General features: G+C 39.7%; 1 protein-coding gene across 4 annotated transcripts in view; it reads left to right on the forward strand.

The window, feature by feature from the left end:
* Positions 1–460: 460 nt before the first annotated feature.
* uck2a (uridine-cytidine kinase 2a) overlaps positions 461–20,041 on the forward strand; it is a 42,793-nt gene continuing 23,212 nt past the window's right edge. Inside the window, exons 1-3 of one of the 4 annotated variants that reach the window (XM_059984774.1) lie at positions 461–480; positions 18,424–18,583; positions 18,676–18,772. In XM_059984774.1, coding sequence (XP_059840757.1) covers positions 478–480; positions 18,424–18,583; positions 18,676–18,772 — 260 coding nt within the window. In that variant the 5' untranslated portion in view covers positions 461–477. Of the gene's footprint in view, positions 481–703; positions 1,023–1,274; positions 1,296–18,423; positions 18,584–18,675; positions 18,773–20,041 lie in introns of those variants that run through there. The other 3 variants (XM_059984772.1, XM_059984773.1, XM_059984775.1) reach the window with 3 other exon arrangements.

The following is a 20,041-nucleotide window of genomic DNA, read 5'->3' on the forward strand; positions in this document are numbered from 1 at the left end:
CAGTTATTGCGTAAATAAAATCGCTTGCAAATTATCAAAGTAATTTCACCAACCACACTACTGTACAAAGTGCAAAGTAGAAAATTATGTTTTGGTTGAACTGAGGTGAAATTAAGTCAAGTTTATTGCCATTGTCACAAGTTCTGTTATATATTTTGGATAGGTTACAGAAAATTAGGCCATATAGCAGGTTGTTCCAGAATCCAAGGTACATCAGTTTTACAATCCACTTGTATTTAATGGTTTATATGCGACACTGGACTTACTGCACCAGTGAATACTGGAGAAAGCAATATATTCACTTTTCTGTCCTGACAATGGGTCTTGGCCCGAAACGTCGACAGCGCTTCTCCCTATAGATGCTGCCCAGCCTGCTGTGTTCCACCAGCATTTTGTGTGTGTTGTTTTCACTTTTTAAGTATTTTATAGCATTTTATTGGAACCTAATTATGGAATGAAGAGATTTCGAGCTAAACTATGGTCAGTAACATTTACAATAAATAGTTAACTTTATGGCCACTTTGAGATTTTTCTGAAGTTATGAAATAAATATTTTTACAGATGTATTTTTAAACATGACAGAGGTTTTTGTGTATATGACTCGCTACTTTAGGTATCGTTGATTGGTTCTTCCGAATAATATGAACTATGAATGGCTGGTTTCTCATTGCTCAGACGCAGCTCCGCCCCCGTCTTTCAGTATAAAGTTAGACAGCCTAGGCAGTGTTCATGAGAATGGCGATTGTCTGAATCAGTGGCTTGGCTCATTTTAGGAAATATATCGGGGCATTTGCAGCAAAGTATAGTGTTATAGATTCGGGTATTCTTCAGAAATGCTTGAGAAATTCCAGTCAAGATAGCCCTTTTTCATTGGGGCCAGACTAAACCGGATTCGAAAAGGTGGTGGGGGGAAGGGGAATCCTCAAGAACTGGTGTGCATCATGGCAGGAGACAGCGATCAGACGGTCCAGACTCGCAAACCCTTTCTAATTGGGGTTGGAGGGGGCACCGCCAGCGGGAAAGTATGCTTATGTTTCCGATTGACGCGTTTCAGCAGCGATTGGTGCGCGAGTTAAAGCGGCGGCGGCGGCGGCACTGGGTGGTTGGTTACTCCAAGCTTCCAGCTGTTTGCCCTCGCTGCTAGGTTCTCTACTCCTTGTATAATTTACAGTGGCATTATAGAGTAAACCGAGCAGAGGGGGAATGGGTGCAGATTCTCTCGCCTCGTTACGATGACGCGCCGATAAGAGTTGTATTGTTTGATGCAGCAGGGATTACAGTGATTTCTATCAATGGTTAAGTGTATTATAAATCTGTGTTTTAGCCACCCGTGGCGGGGGCTTAGGAAAACCGAAGTCTGAAGCATAGGGGGAAGCTGGTCCAACCCTCTGCAGTTACTGCATCCGCATCCTTTGTCTTTATGGGAATTTCGAGACCAACGCGTTTTTAAAATGTGGCATATCACACTGTGATTTCACGGGAGGAATTGTCGGGATGGAAGCGGAGTATTGGGTGCATTCTGTTGCGGATAAATGCCTTTCGTGCTTATTATATGCTGCTGAGTTATAAATGTGCGAGGGGGTGCTGAGGAGGAGGGGATTAAGAGAGACAGGAAATCACATTTGAACTTTGTTGCTTCAAATCTGAACCCAGAACAAATCAAAAAGCGAAAAGAAAAATATAGATTTTGGACATCTAAAATCAATATGGAAAATGCTACAGTTGTTTGAATTATTGTCGAATGTTTTTGGCGCTTTTTGTTTTGTCCCAGAAGCATTACATTTATTTCCTTGTCCTCCACGCTTATACGTTGTGTCCGGTCTTCCCGCCATGTGTTAAATTCCCATTGGGTGTGTTTTAGAATTTCTTCAAGGTGAGTCACAAACTTAATTTCCGAGCGGCTTAAAAGAAGCGCCAGCTTCTTTCTAAACCAGGATGTTTCTACGACTAGAAATACTTCGTGTAGTTAATTTTATCGTAAAAGTAGTGCCCGATTATTTACTTTAAGAGAAATACCGAGGAGTCCAGCTAGACCGAATAACTTGACGCGTAAAACTAGCTAAGCTCAGTTTGGACCGTTTCATTGTTACTTGTACTCCCTTTAAAACTGGGGTTCTCAACCTTTTTTGGTGCCGTAGACAATTTTGGGACTCCCTGTCCTATCTAAAGCAAAGGTGTTCCCAAAGGAAAACGCATTGTGTTGCATTCTTAAAATATTGGAATAAGTTAAATTAAGCCATTGATTAGCGACTGGAATATTTATTCCCTGTATTCATTTATGTGATAATGTATTCATAATATTCATTGTGAGGCGCAGAAACTAATTTTGCCCAAAGCAAAATAGTGTTTGCCTGCACCAGAGGCAAAAAGGGCTCTTGAAATTAGGATTTAAAATTAGGCTTCTAGTTTATTGCTTGATAAATAAATTATTGCTAAAGTTTCGCATCACATTCGCCAACATTAAGCGGTAACTTATATAATCTCTGCATGGATTATAACGGGGGGGAAATTGTCAAGATATCTATGTACAAGAAAAGCGCATTCCTGCTGATGCTTTTGACCTTGTTACTTAATAGTATGGAATATGCTTAAAAATGACTTTTCAAACCGATTAAAAGATTAAATTCATAGCTGGTATGAACTGAACTTGCTCTTGAAATGTGAATGATGTTGGTCATAGTCAGAGCACTACAGCAGAAAATAGGTCCTTCAGTCTATATAGTGCGTGCCAGTCTTATTCTGCATATTTCCATCGATCAGCCCCTGGACCATAGCCCTCCATACCCTTTTCATCCATGTACTTATTCAAACTTCCTGAAATGATGCATCGAACCCCCTTCCACCAATTCTGCTGGCAACTCACACCATTCGGAGTGAAAAAGTTTCCCTCATGCTCTCTTTAAATATTTCACACTTAACCTATGACCTCTAGTTCTAGTTTCACCCAATCTCAATGGAAACGGCCAGCTTGCATTCACTTTATCTATACCCCTAAATTATGTTGCATTCTAACTAATTAGGTATTATCTATACTAAATTGCCAGTGACTAGTTCACCACCACCTTACAAGGACTGTTGCAAGAAGTGTGGTTAAAAGTGGTCCTACAGTGCTGTTAGATGAATTGTTCCAGAATTTTAGATCCAGCGACCATGGGGTAGATGTTGGAGGGGAACTTGCAGATTATGGTATTGTCATTGGCTTGTTTTTGACCTTAGTAGTGATAGGCAGTTAGGATGTTTAGGAGATACAGAAATATGCAGCATACTTATTAACATATTTTTGTTTCCCTTTCTGAATGTGTAGTTTTAGCAATTTCTAACTCCCTTTAAATTGGTTTTATAGAATTTCTACAATTCTAATAATATGTGGTCACTGGATCCTATTTACTGTTCTGTAATAGCTGTGACAGTTCTGTGGAGTGTAAGTTAGTGTTTATACTTGTCTGTATGTAATTTGTTACTTGAAGCTGAAATTGTCTAAGAATTGGATTAGTATAAAATAATTTTGCAGCACATCCTTGCCACTCAGACACAATTGTGTCTTGCTTAATGCTATACTGCATTATGCTGAATGCTGCAATATAATTGTCTTGGCTGTATAGCCAGTATGTATTAGCTGCAATAGGTAGATTGGTCAGTTCAGCATCCTGTACTTCACCGATCTGCTGACTGTTCTGTCTGGCAGTTGACAGTTTGGCTCACTGGAGGTCAAGTTACAAAAATATCTTGCCTAGAAAGATACACTGATTGAATCAGCTTTAATGTCGCCGGCATATGTCGCGAAATTCACTGTCTTTGCGGCAGCAGTACAATGAAATACATAATAGAAAAAACGTGAATTACAGTAAAGTTACAATCAGTAAGTAGTGCAAAAAGGTAATTAAAAATCAGTGAGGTAGTGTTCATGGCAGAGGGGAAGGAGCTGTTCCTGAATTGTTGAGTGTGTTCCTTCAGGCTTCTGTACCTCTGACCTGATGAAAGCAGTATGACGTATGACCTGGGTGATGGGGATCCTTAATGATGGACGTTGCCTTTTTGAGGCACCGCTCATTGAAGGTGTCCTGCCAGCTTTCATTGCATCCCTTTTTTTTTCAGTAATGTTGTTTATGTTACTCACACTCATTCATCTCATTGGGCTGTCATGTGTCAAAGCACTATTTCTAATTTGGTGATTAAAGTTGCAAATGCTGGTTCAGTTGAAGTAGTCAGGGGAAAACATCCAGGTAATGTTTCTAATGTAGTCCCTACCCTTGGCAAAGGATCCATGTCTTTTTTTTTTCAAATTTCATTATCTTCTACTCTCTGCAGATGCAGCCTGATCTTTACAGTTCTTCTCTGAACTAGATTTTGTGTCTGTAAACTTAATCCGAGAAGAGTTATGACCCTAATAAATGACAGTACTGCTGTTTGTGAGTATTTGAAGTGTTTCAGGATGTGATCATTGACCACTAACTTTATTTTTTTTAATCCTTTTTAACTTTAATAGATGTTTCTTTAATTGCAAACAGACTTCTGATCAAAATTAAAACAATAGCACTACATAATATGAAAGGTGAGGGTAGTATAAAGCAGTGTTGCAGAATGTTCAATCAATTAACATTTACAAACCTAGTTTTTTAGCAAATTATTAGGAACCAACCCAGAACTGTTGAGCTAAAGGAATGACCTTTTACATCTGATATTGTCAACGACTTGTCTAAATCAATGATCTAGCCAGACCTAAACTGGATACTTAGCGGAATAATCTATTCTGCCACAATGTGGTATGTTTTATTATCTCATGTCATAGGCTTGAAAGATTTTTTCCTCCCTGTATTATCTGCCTCTTACCTTGCCTTTGGTATCTGCCTTCTATCTGTATTTCTGGCATGTTCAGTTTGTATGATGCTTTGTCATTATCCCTTTTATATGTTCTCCATCTGTGTTCTTAAAGAATTCCAAGCTTTAGCTGTTCAGTGAATGAAGCTTGTGTCATTAGCCTTCAAATTGGCAGATCTTGGATTCCTTAATTTCACTATAGATCATAGATTAGGAGAAATGTGATCCTAACTTGAAATATACCATTCCTGCCACACTATGTGGATATTGAGTTGCTTATCAGAGAATGCCCAGTCTTTGACCTGTTCTTGTAGGCACAATATTAGTGTGGGAGAGTTTATGGTCAATGGTGACTTGGGCAATGATTAGTACCATTGAATATTGGGTGGATGGTTAGAAGGTCAGCTCATGCCTGAATAGTGTCCATGTCTAGACATGTGGGCATGAATTGCTTCATTTTTCAGGAAGTTGCAAGTGGAGTGGAAAATAGTACATCATCATTATAGATCCCCACTTTTGACCTTATGACCAGAAGAAAGGTCGTTGATGAAACAATTAAATATTGTTGGACCTACGAGACTGCCCTGAGGAACACCTGTAGTGATGTCCTTAAGCTTGGATTATTTGCCTCCAACAATAATAACCATCTTCCTTTGGTCATGGGATGGCTCCAGCCATTAGAGTGTTTTCTCTTTGCCCATTGCTTTCAGCTTTTGAAGTTCCTTAATGTTGGAATTCAGTCGGCTGTTCCCTTTGTGTCAAACACCCTCATTTCTGGTTTTCAGTTCTGATTCTCGTTTAGACCAAGGCTGTCATGAAGTCTGAAGCTGAGTGTTTTTGGCAAATCCCAAACTGAGCTTTCTTTGGTAAATGCTAATTGATGCTCTTTAATGCACCTTCCACCATTTTGGTGATGACTGAGAGTGTAATGGATAGTAATTAGCTACGATAGGTTAGATTTGCCTTGCCTTTTTATGAACAGGACAAGCTGAGCAGTTTTCTACGTTTTGTTGGATAAATGTCAGTGTTTTAACACATCTAACATAGTTTAGTTAGGGGTTTGGCTAATTCGAAAATGTGTGCCTTGTGCAAACATTAAGGTTTCTTTTTAATTCTTTGTCCATGGCACAAAGAAGTTTTTAAAAGAAGTATTTATAAAATCAGCTGACATACTTTTAGGAGTTATGCATTCTACCAGTTTACCAGTAACTCTGTATTTTTAAATATTTTGCATCTTAGCCTTGGATTTTTTTTTCTGCATTGACTTTTTTTGTTTTTAAGTATTTGACCTTGTCCATTTGAAATTGGAACAGGGCAATACTATCAATATTTATAAGATTCCCAGATGCTGGAAAAAATTAAATGCACTAAATCCTGCTGATTCTATTGCATATCTTTAAATCCCTTCACAACCAACTGAAGACTTCTAGCTTTAAATTGTGGCACTTTAAGTCCTAAAATAATTTTGGGTCATGCATTAGGGTTTTTAACATAATGTGTATTGGGAGGTATTTTCGGACAATCATGCACTTGGGGATAAATGATGTGAATACATGCAATGGCATTTAAGAATGTTTTCATTGTATTCTTCAAGCAGTTTGAAATATCTGGCACTTTCCTGTAAACATTTAATATTCAGTAATTATTAATGTGCACCATGTTCTGTTTCTGGCTCTTTTTATAAAAAAAAAATTGTCTTCCGTGCATAGATCTGTTCTGTGCAGAGCTGTAGCAGATAAATGGCAGGGGCACGTGTGCCTAATAGTGAAATATGTGCTGAAGAGGAAGTGGTCCTTCTTTGACTAGATTGAGATTCATAAGATATAGGAGCAGAATTAGGCCTTTTGGTCCATTGAGTCTGCTCCACCATTTCATCGTGGCTGATCCATTTTTCCTCTCGGCTCCAATCCCCCTTCATGCCCTGGCTAATCAAGAATCTATCAACTTCTGCCTTAAATATACATAAAGACATGGCCTCTATGGCTGTTTGTGGGGAAATAATTCCACAGATTCACCACTCTGACTAAAGAAGTACCTCCTCATCCCCTCTTTTCTGAGGCTGTGACCTCTGCTCTTAAACTCTCCCAACACTGAAAGCTTCTGGTCTCTCAAGGCCTTTCACCATTCGATAGGCTTCAATGAGGCCACCCCTCATTCTTAATTCCAATGACTATAGGCCCAGAGCCAGCGAACGCTCTTCATATGACAAGCCATTCAATCCTGGAATCATTTTTGTGAACCTCCTTTTAAACCCTCTCTAGTTTCAGCACATCGTTTCTAAGATAAGGGCCCCAAAACTGCTTACAATACTCCAAGTGAAGCCTCACCAGTGCTTTATAAATTCTCAACATTACATCCTTGCTTTTAAATTCTAGTCATCTTGAAATGAATGCTGACATTGTATTTGCCTTCCTCACCAGACTCAACCTGCAAATCAACCTTTAGGGAATCCTGCACAAGGACTTCCAAGTCCCTTCGCGTCTCAGTTCTTTGAATTTTCTATTTTCCATTTAGAAAAGTGCCAACCCTTACATCTACCAAATTACATGACTATACACTTGCCTACACTGTATTCCATCTGCCATTTCTTGCCCATTCTCCTAATTTGTCTAAGTCCTTCTGTAGCCTCTCTACTTCTCAAAACTACCTGACCAGTCTTCATATCATCTGCCAAACTTTGCACTAAAGCTATAGATTCCATCACCCAAATCATTGACAAATAACTTAAAAACAATTGGTCCCAACACAGGCCCCTGTGGAACTCCACTAGTCTCCAGCAGCCAACCGGAAAAGGCTCCCTTTATTCCTACTTTGCATGGTGCCAATCAGCCACTGCATTATCTATGCTAGAATCTTTCCTGAAATACCATTGGCATGTAGCTTGTTAAGCAGCCTCATGTGTGGCATCATGTCAAAGGCCTTCTAAAAATCTAAGGGCACAACATCAGCTGATTCTCCATTGTCTATCCTGCTTGTTATTTCTTTAAATAATTCCAACAGATTTGTCAGGCAAGATTTTCCCTTGAGGAAGCCATGCTGACTATGACCTATTTTATCATGTGCCTCCAAGTAACCCAAAACCTCATACTTAACAATGGACTCCAACATCTTCCCAACAGATGAAGTCAGGCTAATTAGCCCATAATTTCATTTCTTCTGCCTCTCTCCCTTCTTGAAGAGTGGAGTGACATTTGCAATTTTCCAGTCCCCTGGAGCCATGCCAGAATCAATTGATTCTTGAAAATTCACCACTCATGCTACTACAATCCAGTTATGGTAACTTCACACACTTCATAATCCCTGTACCTGGAACTTCGATCATACTGCTAGTGTCTTCATCAGTGAAGACTGATGCAAAATACTTACTAAGTTCGTCTGCCATTTTTTTTTGTCCCCTATTACTACCTCTCCAGCATCATTTTCCAGTGGTCCAATATCCACTCTCACCTCTATTTTGCACTTTATGTATCTGAAAAAAACTTTTGGTGTCTTTATTGGCTAGCTTACTTTCTTTACCTTTAATGACTTTTTAGTTGCCTTCTGATGGTTCTTAAAGGCTTCCAAATCTTCTAACTTCCCACTAATTTTTGCTCAATTATATGCCCTCTCTTTCACTTTTCTATTAGCTTTGATTTCTTTTGTTAACCACCGTTTTGTCATTTTCCTTTAGAATACTTCTTCCTCTTTGGGATGTTTATATCCTGTGTCTTCCGAATTGCTTCTAGAAATTCCAGCCATTGTTGCTCTGCCATTATTCCTGCCAGTGTTCTTTTCCAATCAATTCTGGTCAACTCCTTTCATATCTGCAATTTCCTTTTACTCTACTGGAATACTGATAGATCTGACTTCAGTTTCTCCCTCTCAAAATTCAGGGTGATTCGATCATTTTATGATCACTTGCCCATAAGGGTTCTTTTACCTTAAGCTCTCTAATTCAGGTTCATTGCACAACACCCAATCCAGAATAGCTGATCCCCTAGTGGGCTCATCCACAAAAGCTATCAGAAGCTATCTCATAGGCACTCTAGAAATTCCCCCTCCTGGAATCCAGCACCAACCTGATTTTCCCAATCTCTGCATATTGAATTCCCCCGTTGTAACATTAACTGCATTTTCTATCTCCCATTGTAATTTGTAGGCAACATCATTACTACTGTTTGGGGGTCGGTATACAACTCCCACCAGCGTCTGTACCTTTGCAGTTCCTTAGCTCTATCCACAATGATTCAATACCTTCTAACCCTATGTCACCTCTTTCTAATGATTTGATTTCAATTTTTTACCAACAGAGCAATGCCTCCCCCTCCCCCTCCTTCCTGCCTGTCCTTCTGATACAATTTGTATCCTTGGACATTAAACTCCCATTTAGCTAACAAGAATAAGCCAATTAGTCTTGACTATTCCTGAACCTTTTGACAATTGACTGCCCAGTACCCAATTTAATTTCTTAATTTGCCATTATCTTCCCATTTGCAGCCTATTCAAGCAGCATGTCTGTAACAATGCCTTCAAATCACAACCCCATATTTTTGCATCTATACATTAGACAGAATTTTCAGGTCAGAAGCCAGGTTATTTGCCTCAGCGTGTCTGCTAGAGTATCTTTCTGTGGAGAATACTGTAGACCTTCTGTTTATTCAGTTTTTCCTGCTGTTATAAATTCTCGAAGATTAATTGTGAAATCCAATTTCCTCATTTTGAATAGAAAAATTCTGCAGTCAAGATATGGAAGACTATTACAATAGGTTAAGTGCGAGAAGCCAGCACATAGTTTCTGCTTATATTTGAATATATTTTCAGCAACTACAACAGCTTGATGACAGTGTAAGCCAAAGGTGGAACAAGTGCTTCAGAGGTGAAAGCTACAGTAGCAGACTCATTTGAAATTGTTGAAACAAAATGACCTCAAAATTTGGTTTAATTAGCAGTTGTTTGCAGAAGTAATTTTAAGTTGGAATGGAAGGCACTAGCAAACTTTTTCTGGACGAAGTAGTGTCAGTATCTGAGTCCTGTTTATAGTGTTCCGAGCAACAGGTACCCAGTTATCATTAGTAGTCCTGCAATAAGCTTTGTCCCTAATTGATATCATTGAGCTCCTGTATGACTGGTGTTAAACAATTCCAGTAAACTAGGAAGACATTTCTGTGCTTTACTTTTATCATTAGTTCAAGGGAATATTTGCTGACTGCAAGTCATAAACCACCCTACGGACTACTCGAGCATCTTTCACAGTCCAAGCTGTTAAAAGACAATGGAGTGCTTTATCCATCATGTAGTGGTGAAATGCTGATTCAACAGTTGCCCTAATGATGTACTACAGCAAGCCATTAGTAGCACAGGGTCCTGATTATAGAATATAGAGATTTGGGTAGAAAGCTGGAAAGCAGGACCTCCAGGGTAGTAATTCTGGATTGCTACCTGTGCCACATGCCAGTGAGGGTAAGAATATGATGATTTGGCAGGTGAATGCGGTGCTGAGGAATTGATGCAGGGGATGGAATTTCAGACTTCTGGGTCATTTAGGTCCCTTCTGGGAAAGATGTAACCTGTACAAAAAGAACAGGTTACACCTGAATGTAAGGGGTGGGGGGGAGAGGCAATGTTCTTGGAGGCAGGTTTGCTAGAACTGTTGGGGAGGATTTAAACTAATTTGGAATTGGAGTGATAAGGCTGAGAATGCGGCAGTTGGTATACAAGTTGATATGGTGTATAGTGAGACTCTGAGGAAGGACGGGCAGATGGTAGGGCAAAATTGCAATTAGTGGGATGAGTTGATGTGTAACGAGGAAACAAAGTCAAAAAGGGTGATGAATACAGGGCTGAAGGTATATTTGAATGCACACAATAAACAGAATATTGTAGATCTTGTAGCACAGTTAGAGAATGGCAGGCATGAATGACTGGGCATTACGAGTTGTTGCTGAAAGAAGGTCATAGTTGGGAAGTTAACATACAAGGATACACATTGTGGCAAAAGGATGGACAGAGGGGGTGGGGTGGCTGTGTTTTTTTAAAAAAAATCAAATCCTTGAAAGAGGTGACATCGGATCAAAAAATGTAGAAACTTTGTGGGTAGAGTTTAAAAAAAACTACAAGGGTAAGAAGACTCTGATGGGAGTTGTATACAGGCCTCTGAACAGTAGCCAGTATGTGGGCTAAAGATTACAACAGGAGATGGAAAAGGCATGGAAAAAGAGCAAAATTATGATAGTCACAGAGAATTCCATTATGCTGGTAGATTGGGAAAATCAGGTTGGTGTTGGATCCTGAGAGAGGGAATTTGTAGAATGCCTACAGATGTCTTTTTTTAGAGCAGCTTGTGGTTGAGCCCACTAGTGGAAAAGCAGTTCTGGATTGGTTGTTGTGATTAGGGAGTTTAAAGTAAAAGAACCCTTGGGAACCAGTGATAATAATATGAAAGAATTAACCCTGCAGTTTGAGAGGGAAAAGGTAAAGTCAGATGTGTCAGTATTACAGTGGAGTAAAGGGAATTACAGAGGCACGAGAGGGGAGGTGGGCAAACTTGATTGGAAGGGGACACTAGTGGGGATGGCGCAGAAGAGCAGAGGCTGGAGTTTCTGGGAGTAAGTCAGCAGATGCAGTATAGATACATCCCAACCAAGAAGATGTATTCTAAAAGGAGAATGACACATTTGTAGCTGACAAGGGAATTCAAAGAAGCATAAAAGAAAAAGGGGGCAGATAAAATAGTAGTAAATTAGAGAATTGGGAAGTTTTTAAAGATCAACAGAAGGCAACTAAAAAGCTGTAAGGAGAGAACAAATGAAATATGAAGTTAAGCTTGCCAATAATATTAGAGGATACCAAGAGTTGTTTTTCCAGATCTAAAGAGTAAAAGAGAGGTGGGAGTAGCTATCAGACAACTGGAAAATGACACTGGAGAGGTAGTAATGGGGGGGGGGGGGGGGAGACAAAGAAACAACAGAATAACTTGATAAGTATTTTGCATCAGCCTTCACTTGTCAGTAGCAGAATGCCAGAAATGTGAGAGTGTCAGGGGCCAGAAGTGAGTGTCGGCGTTAATATTAAGGAGAAGGTGCTCAGGAAGCAGAAAGGTATGAAGGTAGATAAGTCATCTGGACCAGATGGACTACACCCCAGGGTTCTGAAAAAGCTGGCTGAAGAGACTGTGGAAGCATTAGTAACGATCTTTCAAGAAACACCAAATTCTGAAATGTTTCTGGAGGTGTGGAAAGTTGCAAATGTCACTCCACAAATTAAGAAGGAAGGGAGGCAGAAGATAGCCCACTTAGCCTGACTTCAGTGGTTGAGAAGATGTTGGAGTCGATTGTTAAGGTTAATTGGTCAATCTGTGATTCGGTTATGGTTAAATTGGGGTTGCTGGGGTGGCTTAGCCTGAAGGGACGGAAGGGCCTATTCAGCACTGTATCGCTAAATAAAATAAGATCGACTCTCGAGTCACAGTGGAAGTAAAGGGGACCTTTCTGGTTGGCTTGTGGTGTTCCTCAGGGGTTGGGGTTGGGACCACATTTTCATATTATATGTAAATGATTTTACTGATGGGATTGATAACTTTGTGGCCAGGTTTGCAGACAATGCACAGACAGGTAGAGGGGCAGGTCATGCTGAGGAAGCAGAGAACTTAAATAGGGAGAATCGGCAATACAGTGGCCGATGGAATACAGTGCAGGCAAGTGTATGGTCGTGCACTTTGATAGAATGAATAAAGGCGTAGATTGTATTGTAAATGGGGAAAATATTTTGAAATCAGAGGTGCAAAGGGACTTGAAAGTCCTTGTGCAGGATTCCCTAAAGATTTACTTGTAAGTTGAGTCAGTTGTAAGGAAGGCAAATGCAATTTTAGCATTAATTTTGAAAGGACCAGAATATAAAAGCAAGGATATTATGCTGAGGCTATATAAAGCATTGGTCAGACTGCATTTTGAGTGTGGTGTACAGTTTTGGACCCCTTATCTGAGAAAAGCTGTCCTGGAATGGGGGAGGGTCCAGAGGTGATTCACAAGAATTATTCCAGGCACGAAAGAGTTTAATTATGAGGTGCATTTGATGCCTCTTGTCCTGCACTTGTTGGAGTTTACAGCATTTGGACGGGGGGGGGGGGGGGGGTGCCTCATTGAAACCTATTGAATACTGTATTGAAAGGCTTATAGGGGGTGGATGTGGAGATGATTTTCCTATAGTGGAGGAGTCCAGGACAAGTGAGTACAATTTCAGAATAGAGAGGCATCTATTTAGAACAGAAATGAGGAAGAAATTCTTTAGCCAGAGGGTGTTGAATCTGTGGAGTTCATTGCCACAGATGGCTATGGAGGCCAAGTCATTAAAGCGGAGGTTGATAGGTTCTTGATTAGTGATAGGTTACCGGGAGAAGGCGGGAGAATGGAGTTAAGGGGGATAATAAATAAGCCATGATGGAGCCGACTTGAAGGGCTGAAGGAGCATATTGAGCCATATATCTTGTGGTCTGATCGGGATTGGGCTGGACTGCTGCAATGCCGGCAGGTACCACTCCAGTATGACTCATCTTTGAAAAGGGAAGAATGTTATTTGTCACATAGGATTAGTCTTGTTATGTTCAGAACTTTGTTGCAAAACAAAACAAAAATCAGAACCATAAGTTTTTGAGTCTGTGTTTTAATACCTTGTGTTTTTCCATTTATCACCCTTGTATGTGCGACTGAATATTTCTTTATTAGATAGAATTGTTTCTATCATTTCTATCATTGTTTCAGTGGAAGATGTTCCCGTTTTCTTCGGTGTGCATATATAACTTTGATCCATGAGTATCTGTTGCTGGCCTCTTGACTATGCCAAGGTTTAATGGAAAGAGCAGAGCTTTCCTTGGGTGATGGAAATTGGATGGTGGGATGAGGGAGTTGCCAATGAAAGTATGCTGCCTATGAGGTTGCAGAGGGAGTTGGGAACGGTGATGCATACAGTTGATTGAAGCGATTGCCATAAATTTAATATCTTTATACTGTCCACTGCCCCTCTGCAAACAATTCCGTTGCAGGATCTTGGCATAAAACCTTGACGATATCTTAGCCTTCACAAATGTTGCCTGATCTGCTGAGTTCCTCCAGCAGTTTGCTTTCTCTTGCTCCAGATTCTTGCATCTGCAGACCCTTATGTCACTTTAAATTGATAGTGCTGGGTGTTATCCTGCCAATAGTTTCTGATGTTGAGCTGGTTTATGGCCTGGGGACCCCTCTTGACTTTCATTACTAGTTGGTCATCTCTGTCTGGTGCAGACTACAATTACAAGAGCTGTCTGACCCACTTTTACTGTCCAAATGGAGTTGGTGAAAAACATTGTTCGTTATTGCTACTTTGGCAGCTTGACCTCTCTGTGGGAGTGTTATGTGTGGTAAGGACAGAGAATAATGTAGGCAAGGGTGGGACATTAATATTCACATTGGCCTTAACTTGTAAGATCACTGAATGACTTGTGACAAATGACCTCTATAAATGAGGAATTCTATTTCCTGGTTGGTATTATCCCAGTCACATCCTGCCAGCTACTTCTAATGCCTGCCAAAATGCTGCCCTGCACCAACACCTTATTGCCCACTCCTCAGCCCATCCCTATTTTGCACTGGGTATCCCTCCTGATCACTATCTTGTGCACCAGGACTCAAGTATTATGCTTTGTAAGTTGTGAAGCCCTTTTCCTCATTTCTACTGTGCCCTGTGCTCTATAGCAGCCATTCTGTGCACTCTTGGCCACAATACGTTTTGCTTTCAGATCTGATGCCTCTCTGAAGAGAAAATGCTGATTGCAGCACTAAATTGAGCATGATCTCATCAAGAGCTACACAGATCCCATTTTTGTTCCTTTTTTTTTGGTTTAATCCCTGTTTCAAACATCAGCCAATTTAATGAATTTTTTTGTATGGAAGGGCCTTGTATATTGTTATTAAAATGGAAAAATTGGAGTTTTCATGCAAAAGACAACTTGTGTTGAGATTTATTAAAATGGTGTAGCTGTATGTGGAAAGTCATAGAGAAGGAGAAAAAATGAAATCAAATCTTTGGAGAGAGGTGACATGCGATCAGAAAGACCCTAATGAGAGTTGTATGCAGGCCTTTGAAAAGTAGCAAAGATGCGGGCTTTGAATTACAATGGGTGTTAGAAAATACATGTCAAAAAGCCCAAAAATGTTATAATAGTCATGGGGGGAAGAGGTTGGTTTCGATATGTAGGTATATTGGGAGAGCCAGGTTGGTGCTCGATCCCAAGAAGGGGAATTTGTAAATTTGTAGAATGCCTACAAGGAGGCTTTTTAAGAACACTTTGTGGTTGAACCCACTAAGGGATCAGGTCTTCTGGACTGGGTGTTGTGCAATGAACTGGAATTGATTAGCGAGCTTAAGATAAAGAAACCTTTGGGGAGCAGTGATCATAATATGATAGAATTCACCCTGCAATTTGAAAAGGAGAAGCTAAAGTCAGATATTTAAGTATTACTATGGAGTAAAGTCAATTACAGAGGCATGAGAGAAGAGCTGGCCAGTGTTGATAGGTAGGAGACACTAGCAGAGATGACGACAGAATAGCAATTGCTGGAGTTTATGGGAACAACTCAAAAGTTGCAGGATGATGCAACCATAGCTGCCAAGGGAAGTCAAAGCCAACATAAAAGCCAAGGAGTGGGCATATACTGTAATAGAGCAAAAATTAATGGGAAGTTAGAGGATTAGGAAGCTTTAAAAACCAGCAGAAATAACAAGTCATAATAAGGGCAAAGATAGAATACGAATGTAAGCTAGCCAATAATATTAAAGAAGTTAGCAAAAGTTTCTTGTGATATAAAGTATAAAAGAGGGTCAAGAGTAGATACTGGAATATGATGCTGGAGAGGTAGTAATGGGGGACAAGGAAATGGTGGATGAACTGAATAAGTACTTTTGCATCAGTCTTCACTGTGGAAGACATGCCAGAAGTTCAAGAGTGTCAGGGGGCAGAAGTGAGTGAAGTTGCCATTACTAGGGAAAAGGTGCTTGGGAAACGGAAAAGTCTGAGGGTAGATAAATCACCTGGACCACATGGTCTACACATAGTCAGCATTGTTTCCTCGTGGGAATATCTCACCTGACAAATCTGTTGGAATGCTTTCAAGAAATAACAAGCAAGAAAGTCAGAGGAGAATCGGTGAATGTTCTGTACTTGGGTTTTTGAAGACCTTTGACAAGTCTGCATAACAAGTTAAGAGCCATGCATTTATAGGTAGGATGCTGGCATGGATAGAGCATTGGCTGATTGGTAGGAGGCAAAGAGTGGGAATAAAGGGAGCCTTTACTGGTTAGCTCTGGTAACTAGGGGTGTTCCATGGGTCTGTGTTGGGACTGATTTGTTTTACCTTGTATGTCAATAATTTGGATAACAGAATTGTTGGCTTTGTGGCCAAGTTTGCAGATGATTCAAAGATAGGTGGAGGGACAGCTAGTGTTGAGGAAGCAGAGAGGCTGCAGAAGGACTTGGACAGATTGGGGAATAGGCAAAGAAGAGGTAAATGGAATACAGACTTGGGAAATATATGGTCATACACTTCGGTGGAAAAAATAAAAGCGTAGACTATTTTGTAAATGTGGAGAAAATTTAAAAATCTGAGATGCAACGGTACTTGGGAGGCCTCATGCAGGATTCTCTACTCTGCAAGTTGAATCTGTGGTAAGGAGGGAAATGCAGTGTTAGCATTCATTTTGAGAGGACCCAGAATATAAAAACAAGGATGTAATGTTGAGGCTTAATGTGCAGCTTCACTTGGACTATTGTGAAGTTTTGGGGCACTTTATCTAAGAAAAGTTGTGCTGGTATTGGAGAGGGTTCAGAGGAGGTTCACAATAATAATTCCAAGATTGAAAGAGTTGATTTATGCAGAACATTTGATGGCTCTGGGCCTGTACTCTCTGGAATTTAGAAGATTAGTGGGGGGGCGGGGGGTGATCTCATTGAAACTCATCAAATGGTGCAAGTCCTCGATAGCATGGATGTGTAGAGGACGTTTCCTATAGTGGGGGAGCCTAAGACCAGAGGACACGGCCTCAGAATAGAGCGATATCCGTTTAGAACAGAGATGAGGAATTTCTTCAGCCAGAGAGTGGTGAATCTGTGGAATTTGTTGCCACAGGTGGCTGTGGATGCCAAGTCATTGGGTATATTTAAGACAGAGGTTGATAGACTCTTGATTAGTCAGGGCATGAATGGTTACGGAGAGTAGGCAGGAGATTGGGACTGAGAAGGAAATGGATCAGTCATGCTGAAATGGTGGAGCAGACTCTATGGACCAAATGGCCTAATTCTATTCCTATATCTTGTGGTGTTAGGTCTTAATGGTCTAATCAGTCATTCCCCACCTTCTCCCATACTAATTACTGTCTCTTAAAAACAGTAATAAACATAAATTAAATCATCCTTAAATTTTGAATAAATGGGCAAGTTTATATTCTCTTTATAATCTATGGACACAAATATTCATACCTAGAGTGCCTGGACTTTTACACGGTCCTGTAGTAATTTTATGTATTGCACTCTACAGCTGCCACAAAAAAATTCATGACATATCAGAATGATGATAAATCTGATTCTGATTAGATCTCTATTGTGGATTGAGAGTGGGAAGGAGACTGGGAGAGGGGAATCATGGTTGGGAAAAGGGAGGGAGGGAGCAAGAAGCACGAAAGAACATTCTGTAATGATCAATAAACCAATTGTTCAAATAATCTTGTCTGCACCCACACCACACCTCACCCCTAGAACTCCTCTGCTGCCAGTTCCACGCCCCTCCTGCAGCGCTTCATGTTGACAAGTACAGTACAGTGCAAAAGTCATAGGCACTCCAGTACTGAATGACTTTGCACTGTGGCATGACAGCAAATTACATGACATGTAATAAATCAAATTCTGATGGAAGGGTGCCAAGTGCCTGTCAATGACTGATGGGAAAATACTACGCATTCACTGTATTGAAATCACAGTGACTGCAAATTGTTCAGTCGCATTTCTTTCAAAAATAAAAAGACAAAATTGCTTAACTTTTAATAGACATAACTGTGTTTCAGCAGTGATAGGCCTTGTACTGTTAAGTCTATTGTTGATAATGACTCCACTCTGCCTAAGATGCAAAATGAGTCCAGAAAATGAAAGAAAAATTAATTCTAGTGGTTTTTGCTGTGTATGATTGATAGCTTTTACTTGTACTAAAGTGGAAAATACTAAGATTAGTTCACCATAGTGCTTGGTAATTTTTCTATCATGTGAATTTGTTCCAGGAAATGCAACAGAAAATCTCCATTCTGAAAATTTCTGAAATAATAGCTTTTTGAAGCAAGCGACTCTTTGAAAAATATTTCCAAATGTTCACAAACCTGATAAGTCAAAACTCCATGTAAAAGCTTTTAAATTTTGCATAATTTCAGTATAATTTACTTGAATATTGTAACAAATTTTTATTTTAAAAACTACATCAGATAAATAAACACCATTGGTTTAATTCCAAATTTAACTCTGGTCTGAGTGCAGTTCAATACCAAGGATTTTAGGGAAGGCCCCAATATAGAAATCACAGCTTATGTATCACATTTTTTCTCTCTCTGAGGTAGTCTTCAGTTTGTACGAAAATAGTCCAGTTACTTGGTCAAAATGAGATCGACCATCACAAACGCCAGGTGGTTATCGTGAGCCAAGACAGCTTTTATAGAGTCCTGACGCCTGAACAGAAAGGAAAAGCAATGAAGGGTCAGTTTAACTTTGATCACCCAGGTATGTAAATCATAAATAAGTTTTCAATTGAAAGCATAGTTTTGATTTCTAATCTACTGGAACTGCAGTTATTTTATTTTTTTTGCTTGCAGATGCCTTTGATAATGAATTGATATTCAATACCCTGAGAGATATTATTGGAGGAAAAATAGTTGAGATTCCTGTATATGACTTTGTTTCCCACTCCAGGTAAATGTAAATTGCTTTTTATAGAATTTTTTTTTACTTTTTCCATCAATGAAAAATGCACACACCTCAGCTGGACTTTGGAATTGATAAACATGTCATGGGTGGACAATGCAATAAATAGTTCATACTTGCAGAGCAGCAAGATCCAGAAATTGATGCCTGATATGTGCTAAATTTAATGATCTGTATGAAAGTGCAACATTTTTTTAAGAATTACAGCTTTGGCTTTATAGTTTAAATTTTTTTTTTAAATGTAGCCACAGTTGTGTAGGAAGTGTCAAACTAGAATATCTCAAACAATGATTAGCTCACCTGTTCTGAGGGATGAATGTTGGTCAAGATACTAGGTCAACTGCCATCCTTTTTGAATAGTTTTGTGAAAATTATGCTGTGCTGATTTAATGTTGTATTTGAAAATGCACCTTGCTGCAGCATTTCTTCAGCAGTGCACTGAAAATCAAGGATTTTTGACTGAGTTGATCTTTTGACTGCAAAATGCTGCAAAAATGTGGTTCCACAGCATGGCTGGAAGGGTGTAATTGTTTCCTCCTTGAGTTTGTTTTTCCACGTATTTGTTTTTTCATGACATTGTAGTGTTCTGGTATTCTTAGCAAAACTTCCTGGTTGGTGATTAGACAGTCTATGGTAATCCCAAATTGTTCAGTGCCCTGGTAAACTCTCTTCCCTTGCCAACAACTAAGACCTGGTTAACGTGAAGAAGATTGTTCACAACTTGTTTATTTTGAATTGAGCTTCCAGTCCTTTTGATCATCAAAAGTGTGTATGTTTTCATATATCTAACCCCATTCATTCTATAACTCCATTCAGTCTATCTTGTATCTTCCATGCCATCATTTACTTCAGAAAAGCTAAATCCCATATCTTTGTGACCTCTGTACATACTATCCCTGTATTCTTGCAGGCCTAAGCTCAAACTAAACCTCTGTGGTCTCTAACTCAGTTGGCACTGTGTCCCTTTTACTCATGACCTATATATCCCCTAATTTATATTGGTTCCCAGTCTAATAACCTAAGTTATAAAATTTCAGAATGGGTTTATCCATTCTCTTTCTCCATCTGTGCTCTACCATTGCTAATCATGTCATGGTCATGGCTCCGACTCCTTTGCTGAAGCTTGCCACCCCACTTTGAAGATGCTCCCCATACCACTTTCTTCGAGCAAAATTTTGGTCAACTCTTCTGTCTCTTCATGACTCATTGTTGAATTTGTCTGGAAGTTCATTTAAAGTCCACTGGGACATTTGCTGC

Source organism: Hypanus sabinus, chromosome 11, assembly GCF_030144855.1.
Source record: "Hypanus sabinus isolate sHypSab1 chromosome 11, sHypSab1.hap1, whole genome shotgun sequence".
NCBI classification, from domain to species: domain Eukaryota; kingdom Metazoa; phylum Chordata; class Chondrichthyes; order Myliobatiformes; family Dasyatidae; genus Hypanus; species Hypanus sabinus.